The 13,205-nt window shown below is 38.8% G+C and overlaps 1 protein-coding gene across 1 annotated transcript in view; it reads left to right on the top strand.

The window, feature by feature from the left end:
• The first annotated feature begins 516 nt into the window (after positions 1–516).
• roraa (RAR-related orphan receptor A, paralog a) overlaps positions 517–13,205 on the top strand; it is a 267,139-nt gene continuing 254,450 nt past the window's right edge. The window contains exon 1 of the mRNA XM_056739458.1: positions 517–827. Within this exon, the coding sequence (XP_056595436.1) occupies positions 674–827 (154 nt within the window). The 5' untranslated portion in view covers positions 517–673. The remainder of the gene's footprint in view (positions 828–13,205) is intronic.

Genomic DNA, 13,205 nt, shown 5'->3' with positions numbered 1-13,205 from the left:
AAATAAGTGCTACAGGTCAGTGTATTTAAAAATTCGATATTATGCGTTAATGTTCAGATGATGATAAAATACTGGAAAGATGTTAAAAAGTAAAAGAATGATACTGTATTACTTTAACCTGAAATGCTGCTAAAAATATAGAATTGACACATATCAAAATAGCAATTTTGATTCACGATGGTGTATATTTGAAAACTCATTATTTTCTAAGCTTACGGGCTTTAAACTTAAAATTTGCAAGGTTTACAAAATATATATCCCGTTAGAACTAAATGAAGTAAATCAGTAGTTACACCAATACACGTTTTACCTTCATAGATTTCACATCTCATGTTATAATGGAGAAAAAGTGCGCCTGTGTCATTGAAACCCGGGCAAAGACATGAAAGTGTCGGTGTAAATGCGCTGGGTCTCCAGTACCCAGTGCACTGCACACACATCCATTCATCGGCTATTGACAGTCTCTCCCTGTTCAGCTGTTTGACTGGAGCTCTCACTAGCGCTGCCAGTGGACAATCAAACGTACACACCCACCTCTGTCTACTCTCGTCTTTTCAACATTTCTTAGTTCTGCTACAAAATACACAGCTTCATCAAATCTCTCAGCTGTAAATCTCATCCCGGCGCATCGCGATACACCAGCAACAGCTCAAGAAAGATCTTAAAATACAACATGGAGTCCCCTCCAGATCCAGCGAGCGACCCGGGCAACGGCGTCTCGGAGCCGGTTACCCCGGTCAGGGAAACCCCGGTAAACCTGGAGACCCTCCGCAAAGCTGGGCACCAAGCCCCGGTGCGCAGGCAGAGCTGCTCTAGTACCAACAGAGGTAAGAGACTGTGATTCATTTGAATCGATACGACACGGATTCTCCGTAATATTGATGCGCAAAACTTCAAAGTGAATTCGCTTCGAAATGAACTTGGATGGCGCGCCGTGCGTAAAACAGGATTTGCGTTGCGCGTGTTTATCGGAAATCGCGCTGCAAACGAGAAGAAAAGCATTCGTGAGATACATCTCATTTAAAATGCTTTAGAGTTACTGTTGTCGCTCGTACGCGGTTATAGATCCATCCATTGTTGCTGGTGGATGTGTGACAGCACTGACACCGAAGACACAAACATAAGAAGAAACGCTTTTATGGAATATTCGGATAATTGCAACGTGCAGGTTGACTTCTGCTGCGCATTATAGTTTGCAATATTACAGAATAAATGAAAAGCGCAGTGATTTCACTGATGGTTCGCTCATTTCTTCAGTCCAACTTAAGTCAACTGTTTAACACAGACTGGCAATGTTCCCCAAAAATTTGTGCTTTTTATTAAATAAATGCTTGATTTAAGATATTTTAAACTCATCTTGTTTATATGTCATTCATTGGAAGTCAGCATGCCTGTACTAGCACGAATTGAGAGCCGCTATGAGGGATTTTTGCTCGTACAGAAAACATTTCATAGGGCGAATTAAACGCGTAAAGTTTGAACTTTAATGTGAAATGTGTCTGCTTTGGAGTTGTCGGTGTTTTACAGTAGAGACAGTAGTCTTTTTAGCCACTCCCCCTCCGCTGTCTCCATTCAACTCGGCTCCTCCAAGTTCAGCGGAAAACATATCAGCAAATATACAGACGATAAAAGTGTTTATCGAGTGATACGCCGCGGTATAAAGCAACATTTGAAATCTTTGTTCAGCTTGTTACTGTGTGTCGTGCCGAGGGATATATTTAGAGTCTGATATGGTGAACGCGGAATGTAAGCTGGTTATGTAACAAGTTTTGCCATAAACAGAGACGAGCGCGCAAGAGGAGGGAAAATCATTAGAGAGCCGTTCAGCCTTTTTCATTCTTACGCGTCACATTTGACGCCAGATGCCACAGTTAAAGGCGGTTTGTGTCACTTTTGTAGCTTGGTACTTTCCAGGCACTTCAGTTATGTAACAGCAGTCAGGTATAGGGATGGACTGGACGGATGGGAGTTTCAAAGCAAGCAGGTCGTTTTTTTCTTATTAAGGAAGGAGACTGACATTGAGACACTCCTAACCTGCTGACCTATATTCACCCCCACCCTTTACAGCCATGGACCGATGTGAATACAGAAGAAAAAAAAGGAAAGAATGCACGCCTTAGTCGTGTTATGTAACGCTTGTGTGAGTGGCCGATCAGAAACAAAGTTTTTAGTGGGACTGTGTTTGACATTCACAGGTTTTGCAACACTAGCAAAGTCAATAGCGACTGTGGCGTGCCGGTCTCTCAGAGTGCAATAAAGATAAAAAAAGGCTGATATTGTTATTTTGCCACAGGGATTAAATCATTTTTCTAATAAAAAACAATGACTTGCACAATAATATTTATCTAGATCGTTTTTTAGAGTTATACGTTGTTTTAGGTGTATGCTTGCTGATTTCACATCTATTTTTTTGGGTAAGGTAAATATCAGTATCACGCTCAAGTGCACGTTTCACCAGCTGTGACAGTTAATCATATTTTGCCTGCTAAACCCCTTTTTAAAGTGTGGTCTAGTCAGATCTCCATAATTACGCACAGTAGGACACCACACGCAAAACTGGTTTATAATTAGTTTACCACCAGCAGTTTGTGGTTTTGCTTGTGGTATTTGCAGTAAGTTTATTTTGCACTTTCGCTACATTGGCTGTGATCGTGGGTGTCGGAGGCAATCTCAGTGCAGGGATGAATGAAGCTCTTTTCTCTCTGAAATGAAGCACACCACATTACTTTGATCTCAAGTGAAAAGGGAATAAAAAGGAGGCTTTTGAAGATTTAGGATGACGGGTTAAATTTATGTTAAACATTATTAGTACTCTGTTTCTTAATTGAAATATGTCTCGGGCACATTTTATTTGAGAGAGGTATTGGATCATTCAAGTTCGAGAGTTCGGACCGAACAGGGGTACATCCACGGAATTCTTATATAAGTTCATTTTATATTTGTAAGCATTTTGCTCCAAACATTTATGTAATGGAAGTGTCATTTGACCTTAACCCTTTATAGGGCACTCATTGAAATACTTAGAAATTCAAAATATTAACCCTGGAGTGTTATTGGAGGTTATTTCTTACTATTACTTAAGACTTTTGAACTTTTTTAGATTTAAAAGAAAACAAAAATATGTTGAACATCAAGGTCAATGAAGTTACAATATATTGTTCCTCGCTGGTCTATAGTATTTTTTTTGTTTTTATATTTAAAAATATAAGACACATATGATACTGTATATAAAATATATGCATAAAACATATGTAAACTTCATAGAATATTTATTTAGGATTTTTATTTTTTTATTTAGGAACATTTTTATTTTACATAGGAACAATTTGTCTTTTATTTAGGAACATTTGGGAACACAAACACACACTCAAAACCGTGACAATGCAGATCTACTAAATACAAAGAATATTGACATAAAAATTCAAAAATATATAACAAGAAGTGAAAAAAGCTCTGAGTACTGCTGGTGCCTCTTATTTTAGCAGTAATAAGGCTCACAGTAAAAATATACACAAAGATATGTCATTTAGGTATATTTCAAACTGTAATACGTTTAAGTTTCCCACTGGGTCACTGTATGTATGTAATGTTGTACAAACCTGTGGCAACATTCAATGCATTAATAAAACACTATTGCCCTATTGTTATGCATTGTTAGTAAAAGTACGACTTACTAGACTTATCGGGCATATGTCTAAAAATGGACACTTGCCTGAACACATTTGCCTGAACAACATCAATCTCAACATTAAACACAACTTTTCGAACATATTACGTGTTAGTTTCATTAACTTATCATTGTTTTTTCGATGATGTTTGTGTGTTTGTGGGAGTAGGTAGAAGCGCAGATCCACATTTTTTAAAGTTAAAAAAATATGGTAATTTGCCTGGTAAATGTCACCCATTTGCTTACTAATTTTGCTTGCGTGTTCAAACCTATGAAACAAATCCCAGACAAGAGTTTGTCCACACCCATTGCCTAGACGTGTATCTGTTTTGGTAAATTATTGTAGATGTTATATAATTCTCATGGATGGCATTTAATTGATGGGTTGGTAATACAGTACATTCGTTTTAAATCGTATGGTTTTCATGAAATGTAAGGAATTTAATAAATGTCTAGTCGTATTTAAAACAAGTCAAGCGAGTAAAGGCTTCATGTTTTCAGTGTCAAACATCTGAAGCATTCTCTAAATTACAGTGCATCATTCAAACACTGTATTTAAGTTTGTCCACAAAAACCAACATCTGGACGTGAAGACATTTAGTAAGGAGCAAATTTTCCATTTTCACTTTTTATACACAATAACCACTCTGTTTTTTTGACCATACCGAGTCTGACCTTTCTTTCTTTCTTTCTCTCTCGCTTGCTTTCCTGCCGCTTTTTCGCTTGCATTTATTTTTGCCTGTACTTGAACACATTCACAACGGAGCTCAGAGTAGGTCAGACATCAGATTTGACCTTCCGGGAGGTTGAAAGGCAAAGCTGAGAACTGGCACTTGATATTTTAACCTCGGGTGCTGACACTTGACATCTTATTTCAGGGAGGGCTTTTGTAGGATAACAGAGGGTCAGACAAGTAGCCACGCGATTGCTTAAATCACTTGGAATGTGTAGTGTTACCGACATGTGGCATCTTCCAGTGCTCAAGCAGAATGTTTGAAAACAATATTAATGGCCTGTTTTTTTAGAGATGAAGGTTCAGGCTTGTGTGTTGTAGCTTAAGAGCTCTGGATGTAATGAAGGCATTCGCTTCAAACGCTGTGTCTTGACATCAACATGAAAGTGATTTTTTCTTTGGAGTGATATGAGCTGATAAACCATGCACAACAAGACTAGTGATATGTATTAAGAGAGTAAAAATGATTTGTCTTGAAACTATCAGAGTTTATGATTATGTTAGTGCAGCTTTTTCATTAATGTTTTTAACAGGTTAATAGAATAGTCATCCTTATGTTGTTCAAAATGTGTGTTGATCTTTTTCTTGAAACTTTACAAAGATGGCCACTATAAAAGAATAATCTAAGAAAGAAAATGATACAACATTCTTGCATATTCTTTTGAATTATATTTTATTTAAAGCTAATTTACTAATTCTCATGCCGTCCCTTCCTTTCTTGAAAACAAATTAAAGGGGTGTTTCCAACTTCTTTTTAAAGGTCCTATTAGATCCGGAAGACAAGTATTTGATGGTTCAGGTTGAAGTAACAAAGCAAAGCCTGCTTTCCAACCCCATCCTAGCAGTGTCTGTTGCACACCTCCGCAATAACACGTGTGTGTGCTCAAATCACATAACAAGGGCTTTACATCCATCAAGCTTGAGTAGATTTGCAGTGTCATGAGCTCGGTTTAATGGGCTCCTTCCTGTTAACTTTCAGGCAGTGTATTCGCTCGTGTAGGTTCGGGCTGCTCGCATCGCGGATGCACATGTGCAGAGCAGCGTCTTAACTTAATTTCTGTGTTATTGGAAGACAGCGGAATGACTGTGGGGTCTGCCATCTGTGAAGGACTAGCCTATAATTACTTATTAGTTGGCATGGTAGACAACAATATTTAGCTTCCTCCCAGCCTCTGTGTCAGGGCAAGTTCGTAAAATCTGTCACCTGGCGGCGTGCTGATTGATTCCCTCCAGCGGGGGGATATTTTAGCATCTGAATTAGCCAAGCTGAGCCTTTTTATTCTGCAATTAGTGCAACAGATATTGTGCATTGATATCGGTTTTTAATGTCGGACTACCCATTTTGCTTAAGCTGAAAGTACCATTTAACTCATTCAGCGTTACATGGATTTTAACAGGATCACTTACCTCTGGCTGGGCAAAGATATGCCGCTCCATGCTGCTTAAATGGACCAGACACCTCTTAATGGAGGTCTGGCCGTGGCTGTTGTTTTTGTTGGCCGGCCAGCATAGCACTGATGAAAAACCTAGCGTGATACAGGGACCAGACTTGTAGCACTGCAGCCAGTGCTGATTCTCTCGAAGGTAGTGGGCTGGGGTGGTGGCGTATGTTTACCCGCTGATGTCAGAAGACAGATGGGCTCTAAACAAGGTTTCTGTACAAAAAACAGCCAACGCTGTGAGTCTGTGACATTCTCGAATGCCCGCTTTAGGCCCGATTCACATTCCGCGTCTTAAACCGAGCCGCGACTCTTTCTCTCTTCACATGACATTCGGCACTCCCAAAAGTTGAACTATTTCCATCTCGATGCGGCTCTTGCCGCACGTCTACATTTAAAATATCGGATATGTGCGAAATGTGAATTGGGCCTTAGGATTTCCCCGGCCTTTCAACATGCTTGTATAGGAAGTCGTCTATTGTGCTTATCTAGAAACAGTCGTCTCCTCAAATCTTGATTTGTTTATCTAGGGAAGGAAAAGGTATCTTATGGAAACAAAGAAATCGATAGTGTGAGAAGCAGTAGATTCTTTGTAAATGTAATCCAACAACATTCGTACTGTATTAAACTACAAAATTGACTAAAATGAGTAATATAATTTATATTGAACAATTCAGCACAGTGGCAGTACAAAAGTTCTTCTGTAATGTATTAATGTATTAATATCACTTAAATGGGAAATTATTTAAATATATAATTTAATAACACTTCTATTTTGTTTGTATTTTATGTTTTCAGGACAATTTAGCACTTATTTCTAAATTCTACTTACACTGTAAAAAATACCCATAAAAAACGAATATTCCGGCAGCAAAGGCGCCAGCACATTTTTAAATAAAAGTTTTTGTAAAGTAAAATTACTTGTTATTAATCATATTTCCATCATCTCTACCTGTAAACTGGAGCTGGTAATTCTCCAATAAATTTCTGTAATTTGACTTTTTTCTGCATTTAAAAAATGTGTCCACAACGGACGTGGCGTGACACGACAAACGACAATAGATCCCATTATAATTTTCAATTCTGTCCACACTGAATGCTGCTCAACGCGACACGACAAACATTAAGAACAAGCCGTATGTCACTTCAAGTGTAGACACGATGTAATACAGTTTTACAGTGAACATCACACCAATTAGAATTGTATGGACCTTATCTGTCTTTAAAACATCCTAATGCAAAATTCTTATTTCTTTAACTTTTGGGGCGAATTTAGACCAACACATACAGTATTTTAAAATGATATGATTCCCCCAAAATTGTACTGCTGATCTCAGCTAGTTGAGAAAGGCCAAATTGATGGCAACCAGTATCCAGGCCAGCATCCTGGAGAGAAGACCCAAGATGAGGATCACTGTTTGGCGGACTTCCTCTGACATAATGATGGCTTCCCCCCTTCGTGTTGTTGATCATAAGAGGTGTGATGTCTCACACCCTGGTGCCTTTTAAGATGGGTGTCTGCACAATGTGTTTGCTCACAGGGTTAGGCTAAATCATTAATGTATTTAGTGTGTGATCTGTTATAATTGAGCAGTTTACTCTCTCCTCCAAATAGAAGTCAAACTGCACTGGTTTGAAGGACTGATCAGTGATGTGGATTATATAAGATAAACCGTGCAGAACGACGCGCGTATTGTGGGAACAATCAATATCTCATAGAACCACTGATATGCATTTGAGCAACTTAACTCAAAGTCCACTGGTGTCTAGTCCCACATTACAAAGTCACATTTGCAGTGAAGATATCGTAAATCTGTTGATATCATGACTAGCTTTTACTTGTAGTCTGAGTCGTCCATGTGGTCCTTTTTTGAAAAGGTCAATGTATTCAATTCAATGTATTCTTTTTTACGGTAAATTGGTTTTCATGAACATTTTACTTTTTTAGTGATTTGCAGTCTCAGTCTGTCAACTTTGTGGCGTAGACATTTGTTGCGCACATTCTACACAACATTTCTGCGCTTTCGAAGTTGTAATGCTTTTCAGAAAACTAGGTCTTAAAAAGTTTCGCACCATCTGCATTTATTTTGGTGTGTCTGTAAGTTTACTTCACGATTTAAGCTACCTTGGGTAAAAGTTTGCTGGAACCAAGGACCATGTCCCACATCTCCATATTGATCATTCATGGATAATTAATGTTGTGGCGTCCACATTAGATGAAGTTTAGCCTCTTTGAACTACATTCGAAAGTTTCGCTCCAGTGGGAGAGTTTATTTTGGAGCTCAAGTCACCAGTGGCCAAACTGGGGCTCGCAAATATGCCCTCAGCTGTCAGCGAGCACCAGATTTTGATGCGACGTTTCCAGCGGTCGGGGGAAATCTCAGATCTACGTCCCATTTACAGAAGTCAGTATCTGAGACAGGTTTAAATAGTAATGAATTAATGTCCTCCAGATGCATTATGGGAAGACTTAAAAGATGACTAAATTTACTTTTGGGGGTGCTGTGACCTAGCTAGGCCTGTGGTGGGCCTATGAGGAGCAGGCCCTGGACATTTAAGGGGCAGGAGACGTGAAGGTTGATGGTTCTCCCAACAGGGTTTTCATAGGCCCTAACAAGTCATGAGCCCGTTTTAGGAGTAAGTTTAGATGCACATTAACATAAATGTACAGATGCTAGAAGAAAATCTCAATCTCACCTTGTCATCAGAGTGTGTTCTGCTTTGTGAAAACTGATGCATTCTTCTATAGTTCAACATACGTTACTTGTCAGGAAGAGTGTGAAGATTACCACCTAGTAATTCTCAAAATACATTCAGCTCTGCTGTTTCAAACTTCATCAGCAATGTTAAAAAGCTCAGAATTTGGTGTGTAAAACCGAATGCATAAAATGGGAAGCTGAAAAGAAAATTGTATTGAAAGTCTATATTTTAGTCGTTTTTTAGCAGTTGCCAAATCTACGATTCAAGCTGGTTTTAGCTGAACTCATAATGTTCCCCACCTTAGACTGTGAGCAGAATTCTACATTATCCCAAAAGTAATTGTCTCTGTTTCCACTTGTTCATAGTCCTTTTTTTTAATGGACGTTGTGTAATGTTGTCTGCTTTTCTTCTCAAATTTTCCCCCACAAGATGTGTTTACCATGCTCATAAATGCAAGTTGGGAGACACAGGAGAGACGTGAAAAAGTAGGCTGTTTCCTGAACTTGACTTTACATTTCCTCACTCCCTCGAGTTTATGCATGTTTCTGTCTGTTTGTACTTGAAGTCCAAGTCATTTAAGTCACAAAGTCTGTCTTGTAATTCACATGTATGTGTTTTATCTTAACTCTTTCAGTGCCATTGACGAGTTATCTCGTCATTAAAAAAAAACGCTTCCCCGCCAAAGACGAGTTTTTACGGCAATCAGTGTTTGTACTGTTTTACAGCAGATGCCACTATTACACACCACTGGGAAAAAGTTCAGAATCCCAGAACCTAGAACGTATACGTTTTAGCAGTTTTTAATGATTTTTCTGAGTGTAATCTGGGAGGGATCTTTGACAAAAAACGTTAATTATCTCAGCTGTTTAATCAAAATGATGCATTTTTTAAGAAACCTACCCACATCTATGGAGTGATAAAATCGAACGAATGGAGATAGAAGAATACGGTTTCTTTTGTTTAAAAGCTGAGACTCTGTTCTTTCATTTGACATATTGTGTGTCCATATATTCTTTAGAAAAATTTACTGTGACCCATTAAAGTTGGGTGAAAATGTGAAAAAACGCTGGTGTAGGCTGGCAACTTTTTTTTAAAGAGACTGGTGGCAAATGAGTTAAATCGTCGTCCGTTATATGTCTATGTCTCGTGGGTTAAACGAGCATCCATCCTTCGCACTTGCATCAAATTTCATTTTTACTGCAAACAGCCCCGGATGTGTTTCATGCATGTAATTTTCATTTATTCAGCCATTTCTGCGTATAATTGATTTTGACTCGTCTTAACCCACGTTCGAATGACCGAGTTAACCGGCTGCTCATCCGTCTCCTGTTAAAACAATTCCGGGTCCCCCAACAAATAAAATCGAGGCTGATCGGAAAGATAAGGCGTGTTTTGAATAAGCGTCACTCAATGTACTTGATTATTCATATATGATAAAGAAGCGCTGCCTAATCCAGTAAATAAAGGGAAAATAAGACAGAACCCTGTCCCTTCAGGTACTCCGAGTGCTTAATCAATTTATCCTCACATCCGGGCGTGCCGTTTTCTTCAAACACCCCCGTGACTCTCAATGCAGATTATAATCAACTCCCATTTCCAGTCTTTGATTAAAATCGTGTGGGCTTGGGCAGACTTTGTTCTTCATGTGACGATTCAGCCAGCTAATTATTAATATCGCAGGTCCACTTTCTATATTTTTTTATTCACCAATTACAGTGAGCCAGTGGACCAGAGTGGTTAAACAATGCCCATAACTATTAATCATGTTGAGTCACTTTGGATATGAATTCATTAGTGCATTCTTATTTAAATGTCTTACAGTGGTTGGGAGGGGACAAGGTTTCGCCGAGGACTTGTTTTGTCTTTCTGACCTTCAACTTGAGTCTCAGGCGGAGGTTTTTGTGTGCATTTCTACCATCATCCTTTCGGTTATGTGGAAAATTAGGTTTAAGGCACGTGCACTTTGAGCCGTTTAACCGCTGAAAGGGATGTTTCACCCCCCAAAAGGAAAATTCTGTCATCATTTATTCGTCCTCGAGTAATTTCAAACCTGTATGACTTTTTTTCTTCTGCGGAACAAAAAGTACAGATATTTCGAAAAACGTTGGTAAGCAAACAACATTGGCCACCATTGACTTCTATTGTATAGACACAAAACCAATGAGACATTTCTCAAAATATCTTCAATTGTTTTTAGCAAAAGAAAGTCATATACAGGTCTTGAACGATATGAATGATGTCAGAAATGTTATTTTTGAGTGAACTATACCTTTAATGTTACTAGAAATTTGGTTGTCACAATGCTGACACATTAGTAACTGATATAAATAAGTGAACAATATTTGATATACTCCAATAAATCATGAGAACGGTAAAAAAAATTAAGAAACTTTTATCTATGTTATAGACATTAATAATTCAAGTAAACATTCAGAAATTAGAAAAAAATATCCAATTAACAAAAGAAAAATCAAACTAACAATGCAAAATTGTTTTATATTGTATATTTTTTATTTTAGGACCAAAACTGTTTATTTTGAAAGAATTAAGCATTTTCATATATTCAAATCCTTAAATTTGTGATATTACAAATAAATATGTTTAATAAAAAGCTGTTGCTGTGAACAACACGATCAGATGGACTTTCGGAAAGTCGCAGGACTTTGTGAAACTTCGAATTGTTAACTTGTGACCAAGTCTCTTTCACATGATGTCATAAACAGAAAATGAGATTTCTCTTTTATGTAATGAATAGTTAATCTCAGCTTGTGGATAGATGACCAAGGGAAGGAATTGATGGAACAGTGATGGAGATGCTAATCCTCAGTCAGAACGTCGTTCTACCGGACTCCGGCAGTGATTGAGAACCGGGCTCTCCGCTGTCGTATTCGCTGAACCAATCCCGTCCCTCCGTCTTCGGGTTGAAGTTTATCAGCCTTATCGATCAGTGTTTTACCACTTTATTTTCCTAATGTAGTGTCGGGATGCAATAATTAACCCTATGTCAGGTTATTAAAACCCTATTTTTACGTGACAGACAGAAATAGACACGCAGAAATAGGAAGATGGAAGCCATCAGTTAATGTTCAAAGATTTTGAAATGCGAAATTGTTCCTTCCCAAGAGCCCATTATAATTGCTGCATTAATTTCATATTAAAAGATGGACGTTTTTGCCACGTGGCTGGGAGACGTATTGTAATTGATCGCATTTTAACGGAGAAAAGTTAGATGGAGCACAATGGTGCCGCAGGATTTGAGAAGTCTTGCAATACATCTGTTGGGTTGGAGTTGGGTGGGTGGGTAAAGGTTACGTTACATTGGTCGGAACAGAAATTTGACCACGCTTGATATGAATCTTAATATTTGTCTATCTGATCATTGGCTTTTCCTTGACCGTTTCATCTTTGGATCTTTGCTACAAGCCATTTCAATATCCTCTGTTTCCTTTAATAGTTCACCCAGAAATAAAAATGGACAGTATTTATTTTTGTCGGCATGTTGTTTTTTTGTGAAAGAAATCTTTTTCAGACCTTGCTTTAGTCAAATGTCATGATTCCAGACCTGCTCTTATTGTGTTCAATGAAACATTCGGGTCTCAGGACATGAGGGTAAGTAAATAATGACAAAATAGTTATTCTTAAATGATTTATTTTATTTTGTTCATCTACAGATGGCTCAATTTAGGTTGGCAAATGATTTCAGCATGAGGTTATTTTGACCAGGTTATAAGGCAGTTTAATGGCCTGCCACTGAGGGGAAAAGCTTGAATGCTGAACGAACGTTTGACTTTTCACATCCGCGTGGTTGAAATTACACCTCTGCTCTGCCCTGCAGACCCACTTTAAGAAAACGTGCGACGTGAATCGTGCCAGACTATTTATTGGACACATCTGTCATTTGTATCAGCAGGAGTACATTTAAGACTTCTTTCCCCTTTGATGGCGATCTCGACCCTTCGCAATGCCGCTGACACTCGTGTGTGGCAGTTTGTCCAGTTTTTCCGAAACCGCGCCGTGTGATGACATCTGCGGTTTTAATTGATGGAGAATTCTCATTATATTTCAATTTGCATGCGGGGTCTCGGGGAGCATGGGGGGGTCCGAGGTTTGTTAATTGCTGGACTAGAATGTCTGGGTTGAGCTTCTCTCTTACCTGGCTGAAAGCCACTGTGTCTTCTCAAAGTGCCACTTCATCTTTGTCAGGGCGGGCTTGAAATTTGCAGCCGGTTCTAATTGGACAAAATACCTCTCAAACCCTCAGCAATCACTCACGGGTCAGATTATCGAGCAGGCGTGAGTTCCCGGCCGTTCTGGCTTTCGTAGGGGCCGTAGGTCTAACGCTCGGCAGCGTGCGCTTTATCACTCAACAGCGCGAGAGGCAAAAACAAATAAAATGAAATCCTCAGCGAGCAAAAATACTCAGCGCAGTTGTTTCCACAAGAGATGAATTACTTCAGTCTGTCAAAGTGACTGAATTACTTGTCATCCGCGCAGACTGGAACACATGTACTCCGACTTCAATAAAGCTAATGAGTCATGAATGCAGCATGTAAATGATATTCTGCCTGACCAGACGCTAGTCATGCTTGGCACGGATTATCCCGTTTTATGTGGCACACTTATTTGGCACAGTTTCCGGTACCCCTGTGATATCTCCGTAACGCAG

Source organism: Triplophysa dalaica, chromosome 24 (genome assembly GCF_015846415.1).
Source record: "Triplophysa dalaica isolate WHDGS20190420 chromosome 24, ASM1584641v1, whole genome shotgun sequence".
NCBI lineage: Eukaryota > Metazoa > Chordata > Actinopteri > Cypriniformes > Nemacheilidae > Triplophysa > Triplophysa dalaica.
Note: the sequence above shows the minus strand (reverse complement) of the source record. Positions and strands in the feature narration are given on the sequence as shown.